General features: G+C 40.5%; 1 protein-coding gene across 6 annotated transcripts in view; it reads left to right on the top strand.

The window, feature by feature from the left end:
- HDAC10 (histone deacetylase 10) overlaps positions 1-19654 on the top strand; it is a 36982-nt gene extending 17328 nt beyond the window's left edge. For 5 of the 6 annotated variants that reach the window (XM_030549194.1, XM_030549197.1, XM_030549196.1 and 2 more), the window contains 10 exons: positions 763-869; positions 3266-3333; positions 6109-6397; positions 7105-7195; positions 8920-9005; positions 9665-9718; positions 15277-15361; positions 15952-16137; positions 17758-17917; positions 19325-19654. In XM_030549194.1, the coding sequence (XP_030405054.1) occupies positions 763-869; positions 3266-3333; positions 6109-6397; positions 7105-7195; positions 8920-9005; positions 9665-9718; positions 15277-15361; positions 15952-16137; positions 17758-17917; positions 19325-19335 (1137 nt within the window). In that variant the 3' untranslated portion in view covers positions 19336-19654. The remainder of the gene's footprint in view (positions 1-762; positions 870-3265; positions 3334-6108; positions 6398-7104; positions 7196-8919; positions 9006-9664; positions 9719-15276; positions 15362-15951; positions 16138-17757; positions 17918-19324) is intronic. The other variant, XM_030549200.1, reaches the window with a different exon arrangement.
- The last annotated feature ends 5840 nt before the right edge of the window (positions 19655-25494 follow it).

The raw sequence follows: 25494 nt of genomic DNA on the forward strand, positions 1-25494 counted from the left end.
TTCTTTTGGCCCAATCCTCTAATTTGTCTATGTCCCTCTGTATCCTATCCCTACCCTCCAGTGTATCTACCACTCCTCCCAGTTCGGTGTGATCTGCAAACTTGCTGAGGGTGCAGTCCACGCCATCCTCTAGACCATTGAAGAAGATATTGAACAAAACCGGCCCCAGGACCGACCTTGGGGCTCTCCACTTGATATCGGCTGCCAGCTAGACATGGAGCCATTGATCACTACCTGTTGAGCCCAATGATCTAGCCAGCTTTCTGTCCACCTTATAGTCCATTCATCCAGCCCATACTTCTTTAACTTGCTGGAAAGAATACTGTGGGAGACCATATCAAAAGCTTTGCTAAAGTCAAGGAATAACACATCCACTGCCTTCCCCTCATCCACAGAGCCAGTTATCTCCTCATAGAAGGCAATTAGGTTAGTCAGGCATGACTTGCCCTTGGTGAATCCATGTTGACTGTTCTGATCATTTTCCTCTCCTCTAACTGTTTCAGAATTGATTCCTTGAGGACCTGCTCCATGACTTCTGACTAAGCGTTTTCAGACGGAAACAGAAACTGTAGCTGACTATTTCCATGGCACTAGCCCTTAGATCCTACTTTCCATTTAGCTAACATGTAGGCATATTTCAAAAGGTGGATGTAGAATATTTTTAAATGAAAAAATATACTTTGTACAAGCATGCTTTACAGGTAATTTATTTACTATGCATTTGTTCTTTGCATTACACAAAACATACTTTAATTTTCCTAGGGTGGATACCATTTGAAATCATTGTCTGAATCAGTCTGCATGACTGTAAAAACTTTGCTTAGAGACCCTCTCCCCCAGATCTCTGGAGAAATGGCACCATGCTTAAGGTATGGATCAAGAAATATTTTGTTTCATGCTATATGTGTCTGTTCTTATTGTTTATGGAAGACACTGATTGTACATTGATTTAGAGCTATTTGAGTGTGAGCTAGAAATCAAGTCATATGGGCATTTCATAATATTTTTTCTACTTTTATCAAGTGTGAAGAAAACTACCTTAAAACCTAAATGTGGGAAACAGAACATTTCATTAAAAATGCTACAATTTCCAGAAAATAATAAAAATTCTCATTGATTACATTCTTAATCCTGATGCTCAAAAATATTAAACAATATGATCATAATATTGATAAATGCAAATTAAGAAGTTAGGCCCCAGTTCAGAAAGGTACTTAAGCACATGCCTGGCCTTAAGCACGTGAATAGTTCCATCAATGAGACAGTTAAGCATGTGCTTATAATACTTTGCTGAATCAGGGCTTTAATATGCTGCTAGAATGCATAATTTTTCTGACTCTGATCACTCCCACTTCAAAATGATCAATTTATTTCTGGTTTTGTTTTCCTTTTCTGGGATTATTTCCAATTAAGAATAAAATCTGAGTGAAATCAGGAGGGGAATTTTTTTCACTATCTCTATCCTTAAACCTCATTTCTCTATAGACATCCACCTCAGTCAAAGCTGAACTCATAATGCCATGAGTGGCAATATCAGATAACAGCAGCCAGTGGGGTGAACTATGAATGCACACAATATCTTGTCATTAATCTAGATTGTAATATCTTTGGGGCACCAACTGTCTCTTTACTTACTGTTTGTATGACACTCAGCTAAGGGTCCTGGAACAGGGGGGCCAGGGGCTGATGGGCCCCATCACTTAAAGGTGGGAGGGCTGTGCCCTCCCACTTTTTACTGACTGTCAGGGCAAGTGACGTGGGGGAAGGGGGCAGAGAGAAGCAAGTGGAAGGTGGGACCTCAGGGGAAGAAGTGGTATTGGGGAAGAGACAGTGAGAGGGCAGGGGCTCAGGGAGAAGGGGCGGAGCAAGGGCAGAGGCTTTGGAGGGAAAGGTTGGTGTGAAGGGGCGGGGCCATGGTTCATATGCTGGTGGCTCCCTCACTTTTAGGGACCTTCCATCACCCCTTCACCCGGCACAGTGAGGACCAGGGCTCTGGACGAGGCTTGTAAATGCTACTGTAATATACTTACATAGCAATAATAATATGAAAAATGACCTACTGCTTCTAACACAATGAAATAGCAAAGGATATATCGCTATTTTCTTAGGTCCCAAACCTGTGTTGCATCTACTCCTTGTGCCTGCACAGAGCCCCACTGACTTCAAGAGGGCTCCACAAGTGTGTGCATGGATAGATGTGATTTCAGGATTGATGTCTTAATCTGCTGAAGCAATGGAAAGATGCAAGACAACAGGTGAAATTCTGGCCTCATTGAAGGCAGTGGCAGTTTTGCTACTTACATCTTGAGGGCCAGGATTTCACTCAACAGTGTATAAGTGTATGCACTTCCAAGGTACTGAAAGAGATAGAAAGCAATGTGTTCACAGCAACAAGAGTCCTGTGGCGCCTAATAGACTAACAGATGTATAGGAGCATAAGCTTTCATGGGTGAATACCCACTTTGTCAGACGCATGTAATGGAAATTTCCAGAGGCAGGTATAAATATGCAGGCAAGCATCAGTCTAGAGATGACGAGGTTAGTTCAATCAGGGAGGATTAGGCCCTCTTCTAGCAGTTGAGGTGTGAACACCAAAGGAGGAGAAACTGCTTTTGTAGTTGGCTAGCCATTCACAGTCTTTGTTAAATCGTGACCTGATGGGCCTGATCCTCCCTGATTGAACTAACCTCATTATCTCTAGCTTGATTCTTGCCTGCGTATTTATACCTGCCTCTGGAAATTCCCATTACATGCGTCTGATGAAGTGGGTATTCACCCACGAAAGCTTATGTTCCAATACATCTGTTAGTCTGTAAGGTGTCACAGGACTCTTAATCTGGATCTGTAAAAAGCAACAAACACGGCTACCCCTCTGATACTTAACAATGTATTCATGTAATGGAACACTAAACTGTATTATACTGTTCAGCCTCTAGGTGGCACTGTCTGAGAAATACCTTATTCAAGCTAACCTCAGCTGTACCTGCGGGCAGAGCATTAAAGGATGGTATAGTGAACACATCTGGTGCGTCTCTTGCTCACAAGCAAGCTCTGTACCAGTCAATAGCTGGTACAGGACCATAACACTACACATTCCCTTTCATTTTCTGTGACTAACACTTGCAAGTAATCCTTCCAAGTAACATGTGCTTCTCTTTGTTTTTCTAGCCAAGACTTTAGAAACAGAGTCTTATGTTTAACTTGTCAAGTAATTTTCCCTATATTTTCATCTGAACTGATGATGCTAATCACTTCTCTTTTGTAGTGCTATAGAGTCTATACAAAATGTGAGAGGTGCACATAAACCATACTGGAAATGTTTGATGTATGAAGGTAATTGCTCTTCTGTTTCTTTTTGCTAATGTGGTTGATAAATGTGATACATACTTGAAGTCTAGAAAAGATTTATAATTAATATTCGTAAGTTCAAATAACCTACTTACTTCACGGAAACATTGTGAGAGATCGTTATTCAGGGCCAGATTCTTTGCTGGTGTAATTTGGCATAGCTCATAAGAACATAGGAATGGCCACTTGGCGTCAGACCAATGGTCTATCTAGTTCAATATCCTGTCTTACAACAGTGGCCAATGCAAGGTGCTTCAGTGGGAATGGACAGAACAGTGCAATTATCAAGTGATCCATCCCTTGTCCTCCAGCCCCAGCATCTGGCAATCAGAAGCTTAGAGATGCCCTAAGCATGGAGTTGCTTGACCATCTTGGCTAATAGCCATTGATGTACCTATCCTTCATGAACGTATCTAATTCTTTTTTGAACCTTGTTATAGTTTTGGCCTTCATAACATCCTGTTTCACAGGTTGACTGTACATTGTGTGAAAAAGTACTTTCATTTATTTGTTTTAAACCTGATGCCTATTAATTTCATTGGGTGACCTCTTGTTCTTGTGTTATGTGAAGGAGTAAATAACACTCCCTTGCTCACTTTCTCCACACCAGTTATGATTTTATAGACCTCTGTTACATCCCCCACCACAGTCATCTTTTTTCCAAGCTGAACAGTCCCAGTCTTATTAATCTCTCCTCATATGGATGCTGTTCCATACCCCTAATCATTTTTGTTGCCCTTCTCTATACCTTTTCTGATTCCAATAGATCTTTTTTGAGATGGGGTGATCAGAACTGTATGCAGTATTCAAGGTGGGGGTGTACCTTGGATTTATATAGTGGCATTATGATATTTACTGTCTTATTAGTAAGGTTGTGAGTCTGTCATGGAAATCACAAATTCCATGACTTTCCGTGATCTCCATGACTTCTTCAGTGACTGGTGCTGGCTTAGGGGCTACCTAAGCTGGGCAACCCTATGGCTGGCAGCAGCAGTTTGGGTGTGTGAGAGGAGATTCAGGTCTAGGAACAGGGGGTTGGGTGGTACGGGAGGTGCTTACCTCGGGGTGGGAGACTCCCTGGCTCCCACTGACATGGCCCTGCCACTCCTAGGCAGCGGAAGGACCAGGGGGCTCCATGTGCTTCCCGCATCCATAGGCCCTGCCCCCGCAGCTCCCATTGGCTGCGGTTCCCGGCCAATGGGAACTGCACAGCTGGCGCGTGTGGCAGGAGCAGCACGCGAAGCCTCCTGGCTCGTCGGCCGCTGAGGAGCTGCAGGGACACGTGGAGCCGGATAGTGAGCCCCTGCCAGCCCTGTCAACCCTCCCCCAGCACCAGCGGTGTCCTGGGCCACCTCGCTCAGCACCCATGGTGCCCCCAGACCGCCCTCCCACTGCTTAGCACGTGTGGCCCCTTGCCCAAGTTTTAGTTAGGGGTATATAGTAAAAGTCATGGACAGGTCATGGGCTGTGAATTTTTGTTTACTGCCAGTGACTTGTCCATGACTTTTACTAAAAATACCCATGACTAAACCACAGCCTTACTTATTAGCTATCCCTTTCCTATTGGTTCCTAACATTCTGTTAGCCTTTTTGACTGCCGATGCACATTGAGTGGATGTTTTCAGAGAACTATCCATAATGACTCCAAGAGCTCTTTCTTGAGTGGTAACAGCTAATTTAGACTCCATTATGTTGTATGTATAGTTGGGATTATGTTTTCCAATGTGCACTACTTTGCATTTATCACTAATACAAGTGATACATTTATCAACATTGAATTTCGTCTTGGTTGGAAGTGCTAATATATATGACGGGATGCACAATCAGTATCTGGTCCCAGTGAGCAAAGGCTTAATCTTTGCTCAGCTTCCTCCTCCCTTTGTATGCTTGCTCAGATTGGCTGCCAGAGGGGCAGAGAATGCTTTTGTGGGGATTTGGCACTAGTGTCATAAGTCTGAGTTAAATGTCATGCTGAGGAGTATTGTGTGTTCTTTTTCGGTTTGTTACTTTGCTTTCTTCTTACAACTACTAGTGATACTCCTTGATACAAAAACCATGCTAACTACAGCTGGTTTTCTTTCTGCTGAATCATTCCACCAATTGAGAATATAAAAGCTGTACATGTTCTGAAAAATATTCCTTCCATGTTGTTTATTTCATTCCTTCTACTGTGGTCCATCCCAGCTAATGGCTTTTTTTAGTTGAGGTTGGTGGATAAAAGCTTCATATTTAGGATTCTAATCTCTTGAGATTTACAAAGATATTCCCAGTAATCTTTATGGCTTTTATTCAAATAGTGGTACCTGAAGGATGAGTATACCTTTAAGCCCCAGTTCTCAAACACTTACACAGATGCGTGACTTTATGTACATGAGTTGTTCAGTTAAGCACATGTAGGATTGGGCCCTCAGAGAATACAGAACAATTTATTTTACTCTGTAAATAAAAACTTTTAGAAACAGCTTTATTTGCTCATCTTTCATATTAACCAAAGGAAGCTTGAAGCCATATTTTTATGAAAATGAACACAATAATGCCGAATATCCCTTCTGAAAATTACATATTTCTTTGTAGCATAAATATATTTTAAATCAGCATCTGAAAATACATATTTGCACCAGCCAGGCAAATGCACCCCTCTATGGTAAATAAATACAATTACTGTACATGTTAATAAGTAACATTTTTAGTGCCCAGGAATTACATGTGTGTTTTATGGTACTTGTGAAACCAAAAAATACATCTTTTTTTTTTTTCTAGAAGCAACTCCTTTACACAATCTCAGCACCAAATCACAACAGATGATGAAGGCTGAGCTAATTCAAACTAGTACACATCCCACAGCAGAGCAAGCAGTTGGGACAACTAAGAGTGATGAAGCCATCAAAACAGACAGGTTTTTGGAATCACACATGAAAAAAATTCTCTTTCCAGTGCCTCCTGTTAAAACAGCAGCAGCAATTGTCTCTAAAGCTGATGCACATTTGCTACCAGTATCTGTTCAAGTGGAGATGGAAATGAATGCACAAGAACTGAATACTTTTGTCAGGTTGGCCTTATTTATGTGGTTGTCAACTTAATGTTGAGGAGAGGGCATGGTATAGTGATTTGACCAAAGGACTGGAAACTAGTGACTCTTGTCTTCTAATCCTAGTTCTCTGATACTATCTTTCTCTTTGGCATTGGCCTTCCTTAACCTCCGCCTCAGTTTCTCTATCTGCAAAATGGGGTAAATGATATTTGCCTCCCATGTCGGCAAAGCTCTTTGTAGAACTTCTCAGAACATTTGTGACTAAAGTACTTTAATCAAATGTGCTGTTTTTTTTCAAAACTGAAACATTTTGCAGAAAGATATCAATTTCAATGAAGTTTGCAGTAGGACATTTTCTGAGGGCCAGGGCTCTCTGTTCACTTCTGACCAGAGATTGATAGAAGGAGATCTGAATTGAAAACTTGAGCTTTTCAATCCATAAACAACTGTTTTGACACAATTCTGTTTTGGAAAGTGTCCCAAAGGGTTTTGTGGAGTGAAAACAAAGTTCAAGATCTCAAAAATTGTCATGAAACAAAATTATCATCCTCTGACCACCTTTAGTTCTTTGAGGACGAATGTGTAGCACCTACATAATGCTTCAGAAACATTTAGTAATTAACATTATTACTGAAAAGCAACCTATAACTGTACTATTCAGAATATAACAGATTATTATTCATAACCCAATTTTTAATTCGTTTTTAAAAACTTTCATTTTACAGTGCATTTGATGCAGAACTTGTGAAGGAAGAGAAAGCTTTACTCTCTCTTCAGAATGTGTTGGCTGTTCTAGATAAAATATTAAAGAAGAAGGTAATATTAACTACCTTGATTGTTTTCTGTTTCTTCTGCTCTTTGATTGTTCTTCAGTGTTACCTCGGTATTAGTTATGTCTTTTATGTCTTTTCCTATCCTTCAAGTGTCTGCTAGATTGTAGCTATGTTAAAATTGTGTCTACTTACTAAAGTAAATGTGAAAGATGAGAAAATATATATGAACAGCAGCTTACTTCAGTAATTTTTTTGATTGTGCCTGCCTTTATGTGAGCAGGGGCATATGAGGGAGCAAGAATCCCCCTTGTGCATTAGGCCTACCCAGATCATTGCTCTGACTCTTAAGGGAGTGCAGAGGGCTGTGCGCTGGATGCTTCATGCAAAACTGAGAGAGGAGAAGGTAGAGCCATGGCTATGCAAATGGAGTATGTTGCACCCCATAAAGGAGCATCACAAATTATTCCTTTCCCAGTGCACATTGGGAGTAATTTTGCCTTTTGGTCCTACCATTAGGGCAAGTGCAGTTACACATCATCCTTATTATGGGTTGCATGTTAAATGCGCAGTTTAGCCCTTTTATTATTATTTTTTTTGTTGATGTCTGAATAACAGTTTACTCAGAACTGAGCTTTTCTCTATGTTTAACTCTCCAGCGAAGCAATAATCCTCTTTGTTTTGTTTAAAACATCGCAATATATTGCCACAAAAATTTATGTGATAGCTCAAATTCAGTGTGATAATTTCACTGCAGGATCAGGAACTAAGGAAAGATTATATTTAAACACAGATATCATCAACAATTAGCAAGTGTGACCTGAAGAATTACAAATAACAAGCGAAACATAAATGAGTTTGTATTTTGTCATTCTAAAATTGCAAACTTTCTCTTTGGATGAATGTCTCATTCTAAAGTACAGTACTGGTCAGAAAAGTAACTATGTCAAAACGACCCCTTCATACTCAACAGGTCTGCTTCCTGCTGTTAATATTTAGTCATTTGCAGATGGTGGTGGCAAAAGCAAGTTTTTTGATGTCTGCTAACATTACAAACCCCACACAGCTCTGGGAGAGGGAGCTGAGTTCTACAACAGTAAAGAGAACTAATAACTAAATTGCAGGTGGAGAATCTTTATTGTTCAAAATCCAAAGAGTTCCCATTTTGATTTTCAGATTCTAGGCTGAGCTTCCCATGCTGGAAATTGGGAAAACCTCGTTTTATTCCGTATTTATGTAGCAGCTGAAGACATGACGCAGACGTTAGCGAATTAATCCTTGCAGGGGGTAGGTATTGTACAGATAGGGGGACAGGAAGGTGAAGTAACTTGGCCGAAATCACAGTGACAGTGACAGTTAGAACTCAGGACAGCCTGAATCCCAGACCAGTGTTTCTTCCTCCTGAGCAGTGCCTACTTGTAAACTGAGCAAATTTGATCTGAAAGTCATTGAGAGGCAATAAACGTGGAACCCCATGGTGCTGTTTTTATAGAGTCACTTTTCAGCGTAGAACAACACTTCTAAATAAGTTGCCAAACAGAGCAACTATGTAGCATAACAACCAAACACATCCTCTTTGCAGGTAGTGGGCCATGAGGACTTTTACCAAATCTTGTTAGGCTACATCATTAATGTTCCTTTCACACAGCTGTAGCTTTGTTTGCATTTATATGTAATATATAGACAAAAACAGGTTCAATTGGTACAAATTGAAAAAATGGTATGGTACAGGATTTATTATGATTTATTAATACAAATTTTTGTTTTTAGGTGTGCAGTGGAATTGCAGAATCATCTGTGGCTTCTGTTTCTACTACCTTTGCACTAAAGCACTGCTTTGATTTTGGATTACAAAGGTGAACTATGCTCATTGCATATGGTGCTCTCTTATAAAATTTGAAAATGTGATACAAGTTCATAAACTAGAATGGGCTGCCTTAAAAACATTTCATTTGCCTCTGTAATGAAACAATATAATCTCAATATGTATAGCATTGCCTGTACTAAATATAGGCAACCCTGTAAATGTGACCATAAAGTTATCTAGTTATCAAAGGCAAAACTCAAAATTTTAAGGGTGATTGTTAAATAACAGTTTTTCTAACTCTGTTTTTTGACTGCCTAAGTCCCCATTATTTTTATCAGCCTGTTGTTTTCTTTGTTTTTTGTCCTGAACTGCCATATCCCACTGTTTTTATATTGCTAATAGGTCAAATTCAGAGCAGACCCACAGTCATTTATTATTTTTTCTGGATTGAATTCTCTTCCAGAGATGTAAACCCCATAGCCAAATGGCCACATTTTCTCTTGTACTGATTACTTAATTGCACTGCATGTTTTTAAAAGACACTTATAAATGTAAGTTTTATATGTGTGTGTGTGTGTGTGTGTGTACATATATATGTGTGTGTGTGTGTGTACATATATATATGTGTGTGTGTGTGTGTGTACATATATATATGTGTGTGCGTGTGCGTGCACACACACATGCATGATTATTCTTTGTGTTCTGTAGAGTGCTCTGCATAGTTATTGGAGATATGGATCTTGAACTCGACTTAGATGATGGGTAAGGTTTTCCATTCATTTCAGGTGATTAAATCCCAGAGAATCATTTATAAATGATTCTAGATGAACATATGTCTGAGGAAACTTGCATTAAATGACTTCCCAAGCCCCCAACAAACATTAGTTGTTTAATGGAGTTGATCACCTAATAAAGTTGGAGCAGAATTGTACTCAGTATGTTTAGGGGTATTTTGGGATGATCTCTAAAGACAGAAGGTTGCCTTATAACGCTTGTCTCACGTAGGTTTTGCTGTATGTTTAAAGTGTAATCCTTTTCGATATTATTGAAAATTGAGATTGAAATGACAGGCTCTTTTAAAAAGGGTCTAAAAAAGAGCAGCATGTGATAAAAGGCATAGCTGTTAATCACGGGTGTTTTATTTAAGTCACTGAGGGCCCAGCACAGGTGAACGTGATGGTGGGGAGAGGGCACAAAATATCGTCTGTGTTCCCAATCATGTGCCCTTGCACAGGGGCCAGATATGTTTCCAGTCCTTGTCTAAGGTAATGCCAGCTCCAGGCTGGAACAACAGTGAAACTAGCATCAACAAAGAGTGAGACCATGGTCATGCCCTCTTGAACAGCCAATAGAACTGGCACTATGATTAGGAACTATATAATGCATGCTGTAAAAGAGGTAGCAGGGGTTGTCTTGCCCATGCTCATCTAGAGCCCTAAACTCAATGGGTCTCTATGCTGTTCTGTAGATCTGCATGGGAGAGGAAGAAGCAGGACTGGGCAAATAGCAAGGAGAGGGCATGCATACATCATTTACCACCCAGCTCTGCAGTTTATCAAAAAATGGCTATATTATCTTTTCCTTGGGGGTCTCTCCATGGCTAGGACCCCTCTTTGAGGGGGTTCTCTAGTCAGCCATGGGGAATGGAAAGCTACCAGGGCACAGAATGGCTGCAGAGACACAAGACCTCCCTGCTGCTGGCCCTGGTCCACCAGTGTTCCCCCAGGATCCACGTGGGTCACAGGGGACAGAAGATTTCCTCCATCTGAGTCCCCTCCAGTGGGTTTTACCATGGGAGTTGGGGGAGGGAGGTTCTTGGAAATCCCAGCAGAGCAATGGCTCAGATTCTCAAAGGTATTTAGACTTCCACTGAAATCAGTGATTGAAATTCAGTTGATTTCAGTGGAAGCTACCCTAAGTATCTTTGAGGATCTGAGCTAGTATGGCTACACATGCTCATCACAGAGCTGTGCCTTAAAAGACACAGTCTTTTCCAAAATGTATACAAAATACCATGTAGGACTTGAATTTGCTAAATGGTATCAAACTACCTCAGTATTAGAACCTAACATGGAAGGCAAATTTCTTGTTATTTGTACAGATATAGGCATATTGTGTTTGGTACAGTATCTAGCACAACTGGGTCCTAATTAATAATAATGCTATTTAGAGGTTTGTGGGGCAAGCCAATTGTGACATTCAACTCATAAACTTTACATGATAACGATGGCCCCCCTCGCCCACCCACTCCTGTAATAGATTCCTAACCTCTGGCTGAGTTACTGAAGTTCTCAAATCAGAGTTTAAAGACTTCAAGGTTATAGAGAATTCACCATTTACACTAGTTTAAACCTGCAAGTGACCTGTGCCCCAGGCTGCAGAGGAAGGCAAAACCCCGCCAAGGTCTCTGCCAATCTGACCTAGGGAAAAATTCCTTCCTGACCCCAAATATGTCAGTCAGTTAGATGCTGATCATGGGGGAAAGACCCACTAGGAAGATACCTGGGAAAGAATTCTCTGTAGTAACTCGGAGCCCTCCACATCTAGTGTCCTATCTCTGGTCGTTGGGGATTTTTGCTACTGGCAGTCATCAATGGGCCACATGCCATCATAGGCAATCCCATGATGCCATCCCGTCCATAAATTTATCAAGCTCAGTCTTGAAGCCAGTTTGGTTTTTTGCCCAACTTCTCCCCTTGGAAGGCTGGTCCACAACTTCCCTCCTCTGATGGTTAGAAACGTTTGCCTAAATTAGAGCCTAAACTTGCTGATGTTCAGTTTATGTCCATTTGTTCTTGTGTCCACATTAGGGCTTAATATATTCTTCCCCTTCCTTGGTATTTATCCCTCTGATATATTTATAGAGGGCAATCATATCGCCCCTTAGTCTTCTTTTGGTTAGGCTAAACAAGCCACGCTCTTTGAGTCTCTTCTTATAAGGTAGGTTTTCTATTCCTTGGATTATCCTAGTAGCCCTTCTCTGTACGTGTTTCAATTTGAATTCATCTTTCTTAAATGCTGGAGACCTGAACTGCACACAGTATTCCAGATGAAGTCTCACCAGTGCCTTATATAATGATACTAACACTTCCCTGTCTCTACTGGAAATACCTAACCTGATGCATCGTAGGTCTGCATTAGCCTTTTTCACGGCCACATCACACTTATGGTTCGTAGTCATCCTGTGATCAACCAGTACATCCAGGTCTTTCTCCTCCTGTCACTTCCAACTGGTAAGTGGAAAGTTGGAAAATTCTTGTTGTTTACTCCCTAAATACATGACCTTGCACTTTGCACTATTAAATTTCATCCCTTTCTATTACTCCAGTTTACAAGGTCATACAGATCTTCTTTTAGGATATTCCAGTCCTCCTCCATATTGTCAATACCTCCCAAATTCGTGTCATCCACAAATTTTATTAGCACGCTCTCACTTTTTGTGCCAAGGTCAGTAATAAAAATGCTAAATAAGATTGGTCTTGGGACCAATCCCCAAAGAACTCCACTAGTAACCTCTCTCAAGCCTGACAGTTCATTTTTCAGTATGAATCATTGTAGTCCCTCCTTAAATCAGTTTCTTTCACCTTTCAATGCTCATATGAATCCCCATCTTCTCCAATTTAACTAATAATTTCCCACATGGAACTGTATCAGATGCCTTACTGAAATCCAGGTAGATTAGATCTACTGCATTTCCTTTGTCTAAAAAATCAGTTATCTTTTCAAAGAAGGAGATTTGGTTGGTCTGGCACAATCCATCTTTTGTAAAACCATAATGTAGTTTATCCTAATTACCATTCACTTGTGTCCTTAACTACTTTCTCTTTCAAAATTTTTTCCAAAGATCTTGCATACACTTAAGGTCAAACTAACAGGACTGTAGTGTCCTGGATCACCTTTTTCCCCATTCTTAAAAATAGGAACTATATTAGCAATTCTGTAGTCATAGGGTACAACCCCCAAGTTTACAGATTCATTCAAAATCTTTGTTATTAGACTTGCAATTTCATGTGCCAGCTCCTTTGATGTTCTTGGATGGAGATTATCCAGGCTCCTCAATTTAGTCCTATTAAAATGTATGAGTTTTGACATCCACCTCAGATGTGGTAATTTCTACTTCCATATCCTCATTGCCATTAGCCACCCTGCCACAACCCCTAAGCTCTTCATTACCCTTATTAAAAACTCAGGCAAAGTATTTGTTTAGCTGTTAGGCTAGGGCTAGATAATCTTTAATCTCTACCCCATCCTCCGTGTTTAGCGGTCTCACTTCTACTTTCCTTCTTTTCTTCTTATTTATATGGCTATAGAACTTTTTACTGTTGGTTTTAATTTTCTTTACAAGGTCCAACTCTGCTTGCTTGGCTTTTGGGAGTTCTCACTTTATCCCTACACTTTCCTACCTCCCAAGAGGTTGGCTTTCCTTGCTGATCCCCACCCTCTTCCATTCCTTGTAGGCTTTTCCGCTTTCTCTTAATCACCTGTTTGAGATGCTTGCTCATCCAGCTTGGTCTCCCACTCTTCCCTATAAATGTTTTCTCCTTGCTAGGGATGCAGGCTTCAGATAGTTTCTGCAACTATGACTTAAAGTAATTCCAAGCCTCCTTCACCTTCAAATCCTTGAGTTCTTCAGTCCACTTCCTTAACACACTCTCACCTTAATTGTTTAAAATTAGTTCTTGAAATCAAGGGCCCTTGTTGCAGATCTATTTTTGTTTATCCTTGCATTTAAACAGAATTAGCTCATGATCATTCAAACCAAGGTTGTTCGCTACAACCAGCTCTTCTATGAGGTCCTTACTACTCACAATATCAGGTCTAAAATGGCATCACCTCTTGTTGCTTCAGCAACTAGTTGGTGAAGAAATCAGTGAACTATCACATCCAGGAAAATCTGGCTTTATTGGTAGTACTTGTCCTCCAATCTGTATGTGGGAAGTTAAAGCATCTTATAACCACACAATTTCCAGTACTATTTATTTCATTAAAGAGGTCTCTAGCCATATCCAAATTATATCCTGGTGATCTGTAGTACACCCCAAGCACTAACCCAGGGGAACTTCTAAAAGCTTTCTTCCCCGAAGTGATTTTGGCACAAACAGACTCTATCTTATCCATTCCATCACTTCTAATGTCTTTACAGTCTGTCTTATTTAATATACAATGCTACTCCATCACCTTTGCCTTTATTTGTGTTTCCTGAACAGCACATACTCTTCAATACCTGTACTCCAGTCATGCCTACAATTCCACCATGTTTCTGTTATCCCTATAATATCTGATTTCACTTCCTGCACCAATAGTTCTAGTTCCTCCATTTTGTTACCTGGGCTCCCTGCATTGGTTTACAAACATCTTAATTGTTGTTGCTTGGCTTCCCCCGCATTCCTTGCCCGATTGAGTATGGTCATTCTACTACTAGTATCACCTATCTGACTTGTATCAGCGTTGTTCTTCCTGTTAATGTACATTGTCGTACCCACTGCTGTTCCTTTTTCCATTCCTGTATCCTTTCTTATTTTATTTTTCTCCCTCTCAATGTTAAAATCAAGTGTGGAAATTACATGCGCATCTCCCCTAAGTTCCTGGTTTAAAGTTCTTTTAATGAGTTGTGCCAACCTCCATCCTAGAAGTCTATTTTCCTCCCTACTCCGGTGGAGTCCATCCCATGAGAACAGTCCTCTGTCCATGAATGCCTCCCAGTGGTCAAACATCCCAAAGTCCCACTTATAGCACCCTGCCTGAGCCATCTGTTGATCATCATAATCTTATCTCGCCTTCGTTCTCCTCCTCTAGTGATAGGCAGAATCCCACTGAAGATCATCTGAGCCTTCATTTCCTTAAGCATCTTTCCCAACCTGACATAGTCTCCCAGTTTTGCTACTGTGAAAGTAGTTATTTCTTTATTGCATGCTATGAAAATGTGCTTGCTAATCATATGTGGGGTGGGGGGAAGAAGAGTCAAATGGACAATCCTTTATTGAAGGCCAACTTTACATATCAATATCCTTCTTCTCCAGATCCTCTTTCCACTAAAAGTGGCTTGATTATTTATTTTCTTAGAAACTTTAATACAAAAAATTTACTTTGAGATTTCAGTTTTAACTGTTATTGAACTTTTTTAATCTTACTTTTCATAATTTAAACAAGGGACTACAATGATTCAGAAGTGTTTGCTGCTGAGATAAATTTATATAAGGAGCCACGAATATCATCCAAAGAATAATTTTTAATATCCACTTTCACTAATTTTAGTAGTAGTCTTTATTATCTCATTAGACGTTGTTGATGAAATAGCAAAATGTATTTTTTATCTACAGAAAAATACTTTTGATGAACATTTGTCAGAAACAACAAACTGAAAAGACTAACTCCAAATACTATATTTCTCTGAACTGGAAAGAGGTACATTAAAAAATTCTGGAAACCAAATAAGAAAAAGGACATTTTTTTTTCTTTTTTAACTAAGTTAGGATAGAATCAAGTATATTTACTAGTTCGTAAAACTGACAGTAGTGTCTAGATTATCAGTTTGATTCAAGTTTTTACTAATGAAATTGGGGGGGGGATTTCAAAGATGCAAATGGGAGTTAGACATCTAACTACCATTGGGCTTTTAAAGATCTTCCCTTTTATCTTTTTTCTCCATTTGTGAACAGTGCATCTTAGGCACCAAAGTTGTGACAGCTTGAAGAAGGTTAAAATAGCCTCTGACACTAGGCCTAGAGGGGGGGAATTGTAATGAAAGGGGAGATGAATAATACATGCTGCGTAATTAATACAATGAATGATTCATATGAAAATAGGAACACTACATGGGATCAGACAAGTATCTTGTTTTCAACAGTGATCTATTCTAGAAGTTTTTTCTGGTTCTTCCCCTTTATTTCTGTGTTTTGTTTTTTGTTTTTTTTTATAAAATCTGTTTTTAGTTACATACAGGGATTTTTGGAGTCTCACATAAATGTTAAACTGTTTTCTGTTTCTTGTTGAAGGATGCTGAAAGAAACAATTTCTTTTGTGCTGTACTTGGATTCATTCTTCCTGTAGCATATAGCTATCAACCTGACTTAGTGATAATAGTCATTGGACCAAACAGGAGCCTTGGTGTAAATGGGATTTCTCTGCTTACTTGTTTACTGCAAGGATTAGCCGAGTCTCAAATTCTTGTGGTAATACAGGTAAGAAGTGGTGCTCATCTTGATTATCCTAAAATCCTTTTAGATGACAAAGAGAAACTATTCTATTAAGCACCATTGTCTTGAGTAGAAGTAACAGTAGGCTGTCAGCATCCTCATTATCAGAGCCTCACCAGAATACATTGTGCTGGGAGATATTCAATTTTATTTGGCCAATTCCCTTTAAAATAACAAAAACAAAACATAGCAATATTAAAAAAAACCCAACCAATCTAAAAGAAGGCTGTATAATGGTAGGAGCATGTGTGTGGCCTAGTCCAAGTCACTAAAGATCAGATTTGTAAAGGTAGTTAGATGCCTAAAGATGCAGATAGGTGCCTGCTGGAATTTTCAAAATCCTTTGTGCATTGAAATCATTGAGGGTTCTATTTTTGAAAATCTTGCTAGGCACCTGGTCTGTAAGCATCCAGATACCTTTACAACGGTGGCTCTTACTGGAATAATACTGCTTTATTTACCACAAAGGTGTTATGCACTTTAACTCTTTTTAAGATAATTGCATAGTAGGTGCTATTATAAGTACAAAATAGTAGCAGAATTATATAGCAGGAAAGAAGCAAAGTGAACAAAAAGAAAAAGTGGAAAATGTAAGTTACCATGAATCCATTTACAGACTTACTGACAAGTACTTACGTGGGGTAAATGTACCATTTATTTATTGTTTTAATGTAGTGAAATACATAAAATGGAATCTCTTTCTTGGAAACGGCCCCAGTTAGGGACATGCTATTTCTCAAGATGTCTATTAAGTGATCTTACCATACTTTACTCTACATTTCTCGAGAATTTTCTTTGAATTTACTGTGCTATGATATTTAAACTTTGTGAACTAAAATAATCTGTACATTGATATACAGTATACTGAAACATAGTATATTTGTGCACACTGATTAGGAGCATGCAGCTGGGAACGATTATTGAGAGTCTGAAGGGTAGGCTGAGAGATGAAAGAGGAATTTAGATGGACATATGAGCCTCTAATGAATGACTGAAACAAACAGATTTATGTTAACACTTAGCAGGTAGTTCCTATAATAAAAATGTGTAGATTTGATATAGTGTGCTTGACTTAGAAGAACTAAAATCCATGTTATCCCTTTTCAATTACATTCAGTAACATTATTGAAGAATGAAAATAATTGGCATGCTCTTCACCATTAATCATGAACACAGAAAATGCTTTCAATGACTTTACAACATTGATTTAAACTGTTAAAAGATTCCAGAAATTTTTTATAATGTCATGACTGGTCAAAGCAAAATAAATCACTGTTTATCAGATGGAAAATACAGTGATTTATGAAGTAAATAAGACCTATATTTCTCCATTTTTTCCATCTTTAATTCTGTGCTATTTCTTTTGTCTCATAAAGGAGTAACTGAGAGGTCATTTGTATTTGAGATAAATTAGTTTTTTAGGAGTTCACAGTATGAATTCCTTCATTATCTGCTTCAGTTCCTCCATTGGTAGTACTTTCAGACTTGAAAACTGAAAGTTACTCATTGTTACTACTGATACTGTCAACTTCATTACAATATTGCATTTTGTTGTTGAAACAAATAGCAGTTTGCTTCACCACAATATTATTTTTTTAAAAATAGGACACAGAAATAAAACTAGTGCAAAGTGTGGCCAAAGCCTTATCGGGTGTTTCTACACCTGACTTTGGAGCCTACGCACCTGCTTCCCAAGAAAATGTACTTGAAATAAAACGATTAAGAGACCAACTTCAACAGGAATGGAAAATGCTTCGATGTTCAGGTAAGTAATCTGTAGTTCCGCTTCTTGGTACAGTTAGCATGTTTCCGAAAAGGCTATTAACTTACTAAGGGTTCAGTTGTGTACCATTAAAGTCAATGGGGGTTTTTCCATTCACTTGAACGAGAGCAAGATCAAGACCTTAAATGCTGGTGAGATCTGTCTTTCTGGTGTTTGCATCATTGAAGTAAGAAAGCGCTGAATTCAGTACCACAGTGGCTGCATGAAACATGGAATGAAGTCACTTCAAGTACTTAATGTTAAGCACTCACATTGAAAATTAGTTTTTGTATCAAAATATTGTATATTCGGTGAACAATGAAGAGACACACAGGCTCTGAATCTGTTAATCTTTTTCAGAATGTGGCTCAGAGCCTTCTATCTCTTATTCACCTGTTCACCTATTCTCACATGAGTAGTCCCATTAAACTTCATAGAGTCTACTCATGTACTCAGAGTTAAGCACATATATAAGTAATTGCAGAATCAGGGTCTGGGTTGGTACAGGACTCTGACTTTTAGCAGGTAAATATGTTTTAAAATTTCTGGATCCAGAAAGCTTCCTCTTAGCCAATACATACATATATATGTTAGGGATAGGGCACACCATAATAGCGTGTTTTAACCAGCAAGTGGGCGGTTATGTTAATGCTTTTGCTTATTTATGTCAAGACAGAGAGAGCCCACAATCATCTGCAAAGCAAAATGTAGCTTTTGGCAGTAGTGAATATAAAACCTGCCAAAAGCAAGATACATAAATATTTGTCTTGGGTACAAACTTAGGAAGAGCCTTCCCACCTGTTGGTACCTGGAATGTGGTAAACCAGAGATAAGGAAAGGTACAGAACAACAAGTTACGAAACTGGTATGAACTGGTGGGTTGGATCTTAGGTAACATATAAAGTGCTTTAACTTATAAAAGCCATGACATAAAAGTAGTTTTGGGGAAATATCTTTTGAAGTGCACTTACTGGTCACGGTGAATATGCTGTGAGATAAAAATTGCTTCCTGAAATGTCTCTTTTGCATATTATACAATCTTGCTTTAGGCAGTAAACTGGCTGAGCTTGGTTATTTGGTCTCCTGAATACTTTTAATATGGAACCAGAACTGTAGTCAATCAGTTGGCTATATACTTTAAACACTCTCTACTAAATAACTTTTTGTTTTGGAAGGGAGGGGAAAGGGAACAAGTTTAGACAAACAAAATTAAAAATGGGGATGCAAACACTCTCTTACCCTCTTCCCCCCAAAAAAAACAAACAAACAAACAAACAAAACCTATAGTTGTTCGTGGAAGTGGTTGAGAACATCTGAACAGCCCTATAGACAGTAAAATGTAATCTGGATTTTTGGGATTCTGCTGTGTAGCTTCATTAATAATTGCGCTTTTGTTTTTTCTCTTTGTAGTAAGGGACTGAGTTTCTGGAAGCTGAGGTCACTTGACTACCTTTGGGCTCTATCATTTAACACATTTCATCATGACAGAAGGAAAAAGTGTGTTGTCACTTTTGGTTGTTTTCTTTTAAATCAATGAACAAAGAGATTATCAAGATATGGCCACAGCAAGAGCCATTCACAATTGTTTTATGACTTTTTAATTAAATATTTTTGTTTAAAAAGGCAACATTTTCAAGCTGAGAGCGCTTGCTGTGTGTCTGCAAAAGTGCGCATGAGAGGAAAGTGATCAAGAACAGTCATCATGGATTCACCAAGGGCAAGTCATGCCTGACTAATCTAATTGCCTTCTATGACGAGATAACTGGCTCTGTGGAAAGCAGTGGAGGTGTTATTTCTTGACTTTAGCAAAGCTTTTGATACAGTCTCCCGTACTATTCTTTCCAGGAAGTTAAAGAAGTATGGGCTGGATGAATGGACTATCAGGTGGCTAGAAAGCTGGCTAGATTATCAGACTCAAGCGGTAGTGATCAATGGCTCTATGTCTAGTTGGCAGACGGTATCAAGCAGAGTGCCCCAAGGGTCAGTCCTGGGGCCGGTTTTGTTCACTATCTTCATTGATGATCTAGAGGATGGCGTGGACTGCACCCTCAACAAGTTTGCAGATGGCACTGAACTGGGAGGAGTGGAAGATACGCTGGAGGGTAGGGATAGGATACAGAGGGACCTAGACAAATTAGAGGATTGGGCCAAAAGAAATCTGATGAGATTCAGCAAGGACAAGTGCAGAGTCCTGCACTTAGGACGGAAGAATCCCATGCACCGCTACAGACTAGGGACCAAATAGCTGGGCAGCAGTTTCAAGCAATGGAGAGACTGTATATAGGAATATTAGTATTTTATCACGATAAAGTAACATGAACAGGGAGAATATTTTTGAAAAATGAATGTGAATAGCTTACTTGTTTATCTGGTGACATAGTTCAGTTCTCAGCTTCAAAACCAGGGGTCAGCAACCTCTGGCACGCACTCGCCAATGGGGGTGGCAAAAAGCACCACGGGCGAGGGATGTGCTGGCCGCGGCTTCCTGCCACCCTCGTTGGCCGGGGACGGCGAACCGCGGCCAGTGGGAGCCGCGATCAGCCGAAGCTGCCGACGCGACAGGTAAACAAACTGGCCTGGCCCGCCAAGGTGCTTACCCTGACGAGCTGCATGCCAGAGGTTGCTGACCCCTGTTCAGAACTAATGCTTCTAGCACAATGAAATCAGAGTATTAATTCCAGGTTCTAATATAAAACAGTGTCTTTTTACTTATCTCTACCAAGTCCATTCCTGTCACTTTGATTGAAATACATGGTAAATATTTTATACATGATCTTCATCCTTAAAACACACATACTTACATGCTTAACTTGCTCAAGTCAAAGGTAAAGTTATCAAAACCACCTAAGATGAGCCACAGAAGGATGAGCCTAGCCAGCTCTGACAGCCAGCCTTTTTGAAGCCTAACCAGCCATGGGAGCCTCAGCAAGTTTGGTTTCTGCTAAGGAGAAAGGAGCCTAACAGCCCCCAGAGATCCGGCTCCAACTGTGTTCTATAGAAGTTTTGTCAAATCTGCATAGATTTAACAAAACATTTTGGTCCAGTGACTCAGCCTTTACTGAAAATTTCTGACTAGCTCTACTCATAAGTTAGTTAGGCGCCTGAGATTTCTATGTGACTTTAGATGCTTTTGAAAATTTTACTTAAAGTGATTACTCGCATGCTTAAAATGTAAGCATATGCATGTGTTTGCAAGATTGGGGCCAATATGGGGATCTATCACATAACAGTACTTATGTCCTAAACAATCTGAATATCACAACTTTAAACTGTAGTAGTATTCTGTTAAGATGGGTCTTACATGGCTATTCCTATTTTGGATTTTCTAGCTCATACTGACTTTTGACTTGAGATGGGCAGGAAAAGGTTTTCCCCTTCTGAGAGAGTTTTTGAGATTTTGAAAACTTTTACTGTCCCAAATTGGGATGAAATGTCAACATCTCAAATTCTCATGAACCAGAACATTCAAATCAGGTCAATCGAAACATTTCAATTTGATTTTTTTAAACTATATATTAATTTAAATTTCTAAACAAAATTTGTTTTAAATTGAAAAATTGAACTTATTTTTTAATACAAAAAGTCAAAATGGGACGTTTTGACCATTTCAAAACTAATTTTATCATTTCTAAAAAATTTTGAATTTGTCTAAACCAACCCTTTCCTGCAAAGTGTTCGTTTCAAATGATCAGCATTTTCTGATGAAAAAACATTTTGTTGAAAAATTCCCAACAAGTTCTACTTTTGACCTGCCTTCATTAAATTGTAATATTCTATAGCCAATGCTTGAATGACATGAAGATTGTAGTATTTTTAATATAAATAATGTTCTTGAGCACTTGATCAAATTAAGTAGATTTTCAAGTATATTTTTTCAGTAGGATTACTTTGCAGGTAATGTCAGAAGATTGTTTCTAAGGTTGATATGTATTAGAAAGCCTACTATTATAATATACAATAAAATGATGACATTTTTTGTTATAACTTTGTCTACACAAAAATATATTGGAAGTGTAAATGCTAAAAGTGTGATGCAACAATAGCAATCAGCCTAAAAATAAACCACCAGCCTTAGTTGAAAGGAAAATCCAATTTAAGGTATTGGTTTCAAATTATCAATAAGGTGAACCAAAACAACAAAGGCTCGCTCTCTTCCCTAGCTTGCTGGGAGCTGCTGCTGTGTTCTATTGCCAAAGTGCCCTCTGGTGGGCAAAAGGCAACACTGCAGAAGTTATTTTCTGCTGTGAGGTGCTGTTGTGTTCTGACACTACAGCGCCCTCTGGTGGGAAAAATGTGGAACTGCAGCAACTTTTCAGCAGAAGCTTTTTTTCTGCACAAAAAGTTAAAAATATGCATGGCTAATTAATTATGCACATGTGCAGTGGCACAGAATTCCCCCAGGAGTGAAAAGAACTAGGAGCCAGAACTCATCAATTCTATTCCAAAATGCTACACTCTGTTGCCTTAATACTACTTAACATATACAGCATATCTCATCCAAGAATTTAAAACTATTTTACAAATATTGTTTATGCCTTGTATTCCCTGTACCATGATATAAATAAGTATCACTGTTCCCATTGTTCAGGTCGCAAAATTTGAAGCTCGGAGAGATTTAAGTGTCTTGCCAGAAGCTACAAGCTGAGGGAGTGGTAACACCATGATTAGAACTCCAAGCTGCCTGACTGTGTCCCATATCTCGTCAATTGAGAGACTTAAACTGTGTCCCGTGCAACCCACTTACTTCCTCTATTCCTGTTTGTGTGTATATAAAATGGGGATAACTTATTTATCTTGTACTTTGAAAACATAAGGCAATGTAAAATTATTGTAACTAGAGGCAGATCCAAGAGCAGCACTACAAATAGACAAGTAAACCTTTCTCCCTTCATCTTAGCTCTGCTGTCTCCAAAAGCCGGCAAAATCTTAGCTTGGCAGATCCAGACTGAACAGAGCAGGAGAAACTTGTTAACGATGATGCTTAATTCAGTTTTTAGTGGACCCAAATATGGCAACCCTTGAATGACTGGATAGTGTGATACATGGAAGCAAATGATGTACATGAATGTATCCTAGACAAAAAATGTTGAGCTGGAGTTAGTACAATGTACCTGAAACTTAAGAGGAAAATACCTTTGAGAATTAAGGATCTTTGGGGCTAAATCACTGTTATGAAAATGTTTAGGAAAATCATGTATACAGGTAGCACAAAGTATCATTTTAATGTACATGCTAATTTTGTAGCTTAGAAATCAAGTAACACATATATCTTGTTATAACTTGACACTTGTTTCACTAACAAATACACATAAAATGATTATTAAAGATACAAGTCTTCTGTAGCACTTATTTCACATATTTAGAGTAAAAGCCCACCGGAATAAAATAAAAGAATTCACTAAGATTGTATTCTTTTATTTCGGTTTCTAACATAACATTTAGCTTCACATTATTGAAAGAAACAGGAAATACACACAAAATGGCTTATCTTTTATTTCTGGTGTTTCAATGTCTGAGAGCCAGTAAATTCAAAACACTTTTTTTTTTAAAGGCATGGAAATGCAGAATGGAGGTACCCATTTTTCTGCCCTTCTTTTGCCCTAAATCAAGACAATCATCTATCTGCAGGTCAAGCAGTTTCAAAACTGTTCCACTGATCTACTTTGACTACTGACAGAGGGAAGAGAAGAGTTTAAATAGTACTCGTGGGGGAATTCTGCACCACTGTGTGCATGCAGAATTTATGTCCCCCACAGATTTCTTTAATTTCCTGCAGAAAAATGACTTTCTGACAGGGAAGCAAATGGAAACTGCAAGGGTGGTCACGCGCCCCTTTTCAGCAGCATGGGCGCATCATTTCAGGCACCCAGAACAGCTGGCAGAGACATAAATCACTGCGGCGGGAAGAGGAGGGGGACGCCCCAACTGGTGGCTCCTACCCTGTACTGGGCTTAACTGCTAGTCCCAGCTGGGCTGGGGAGGACAAGACTTACTCTTCCCCTGCAAGGAGTGATGGGGTTGGGGCAGACCCACCCCCAGAAACCATCCCTGGCTGCAGGAAGCTCTTCCCCCTTCCTGCCCCCATCGCTCCTAAGCCATGGGAGGAGGGGTCACTGAGGATGGGGAGTTACTTCCCCATCCACCCAACCCCTGTGCATCTGGACCCCCCATGCCCAGGCCCACCTACCAAGCCTCACCTTCCCCAGAACTCCCCGCATCCAAACTCCCACCCTGCCATGCCTCACCCTCTGCATCTGGATCCCTTCTGCACCCAGACCTTTCCTGACGAGCTACAAACCCGCACACCTAGGCCCCTATATGCTGAGCCCAATCTCCCCACATGCATTCCCCCGATGAGCCCCAACCACCTTCATCTGGACCCCGTGCAGCATTCCATTGCTCCTGTGCCCAGAACCCCACAATCAGCCCGTGTGCATCTAGCTCCTCCCTGCACCCAGGTCCCCCATGGATCTGGAGTATTGCCAACTGTTTAATTGCACAAACCCAAACATCCTTACCCTGCCCTCTGCCATGCCCCTTCCCTGAGGCCATGGCCCTGCCCCATTCCTTCTCCAAGGCCCCGCCACCCACTCACTTCATCACATCACTCGCTGTCCCCCACCCACACTCCCTTTCACTGGGCAGGGGGGTGGGTGCGGAAGGGAGTGTGGGCTCTGGCCTGGGGCTGAGGGGTATGGCATGTGGGAGGGGACTCCAGGCTGAGCCTGGGGCAGAGTGTTGGGGTGCAGGACGGGGTGTGGGCTCTGGGAAGGAGTTTGGATGTGGGACGGGGCTTAGGAGTGGGCAGGGGGTTGGGGTGCAGGAGGGGGTGAGAGGTGCAGGCTCTGTCTCGGCGACGCTTACCTCAGGCAGCTTCTGGAAACGACTGGCATGTCCGGCACATAGAGTCAGGGGTGGCTAGAGGGCTCTGTGTGCTGCCCCTGCCTGCAGGCACCGCCCCCGCAGCTCCCATTGACTGTGGTTCCTGGCCAATGGGATCTGCGGAGTTGGCACTCAGGGTGGAGGCAGCACACAGAGACCCCCTGGCCACCTTTGTGTCTAAAAGGCAGAGGGACATGCTGGTTGCTTCTGGGAGCCATGCAGAGCCAGGGCAGGTAAGAAGCCTGCCTTAATCCCGCTGTGTTTAGGATTGGATTTTTAGTGGCCTGTTAAAATCTCCCAGATTGGTTTCAGTAACCACCAGGAGTTCGATTCTGATTGTGGGAGGCTCCTGGTCAATCTGGGAGAGTTGGCAACCCTACTGAGCTGCCTGCATCGATTGCCCCATACAGAACCTTCTCCCCCACACCTGGAAGCCCCCACACTTGGATCCTGCCAGGCTGAGCCTGTCTACCCACACCTGGTGCGGAGGGGCAGGACCCTGTGGTGTTTCTGGGGCAAGCCCGGCGCTTGCACTGTGTCAGGGTTGGGTGTAGCCTCTGTGTCTGTGGGTGGTGCTGCAGGATAATCTCCCATCTCTGTGCAGCCAGTGGCTTGTACTCCCCACTGCCATGCTAGAGTAGCATTGCCTGGTGTACAGTTTTCGACGGGAAAGTCTGGTTAGCACTGCTGACTGGACA

This window comes from Gopherus evgoodei, chromosome 1, assembly GCF_007399415.2.
Source record: "Gopherus evgoodei ecotype Sinaloan lineage chromosome 1, rGopEvg1_v1.p, whole genome shotgun sequence".
In the NCBI taxonomy this organism is placed as follows: Eukaryota; Metazoa; Chordata; order Testudines; family Testudinidae; genus Gopherus; species Gopherus evgoodei.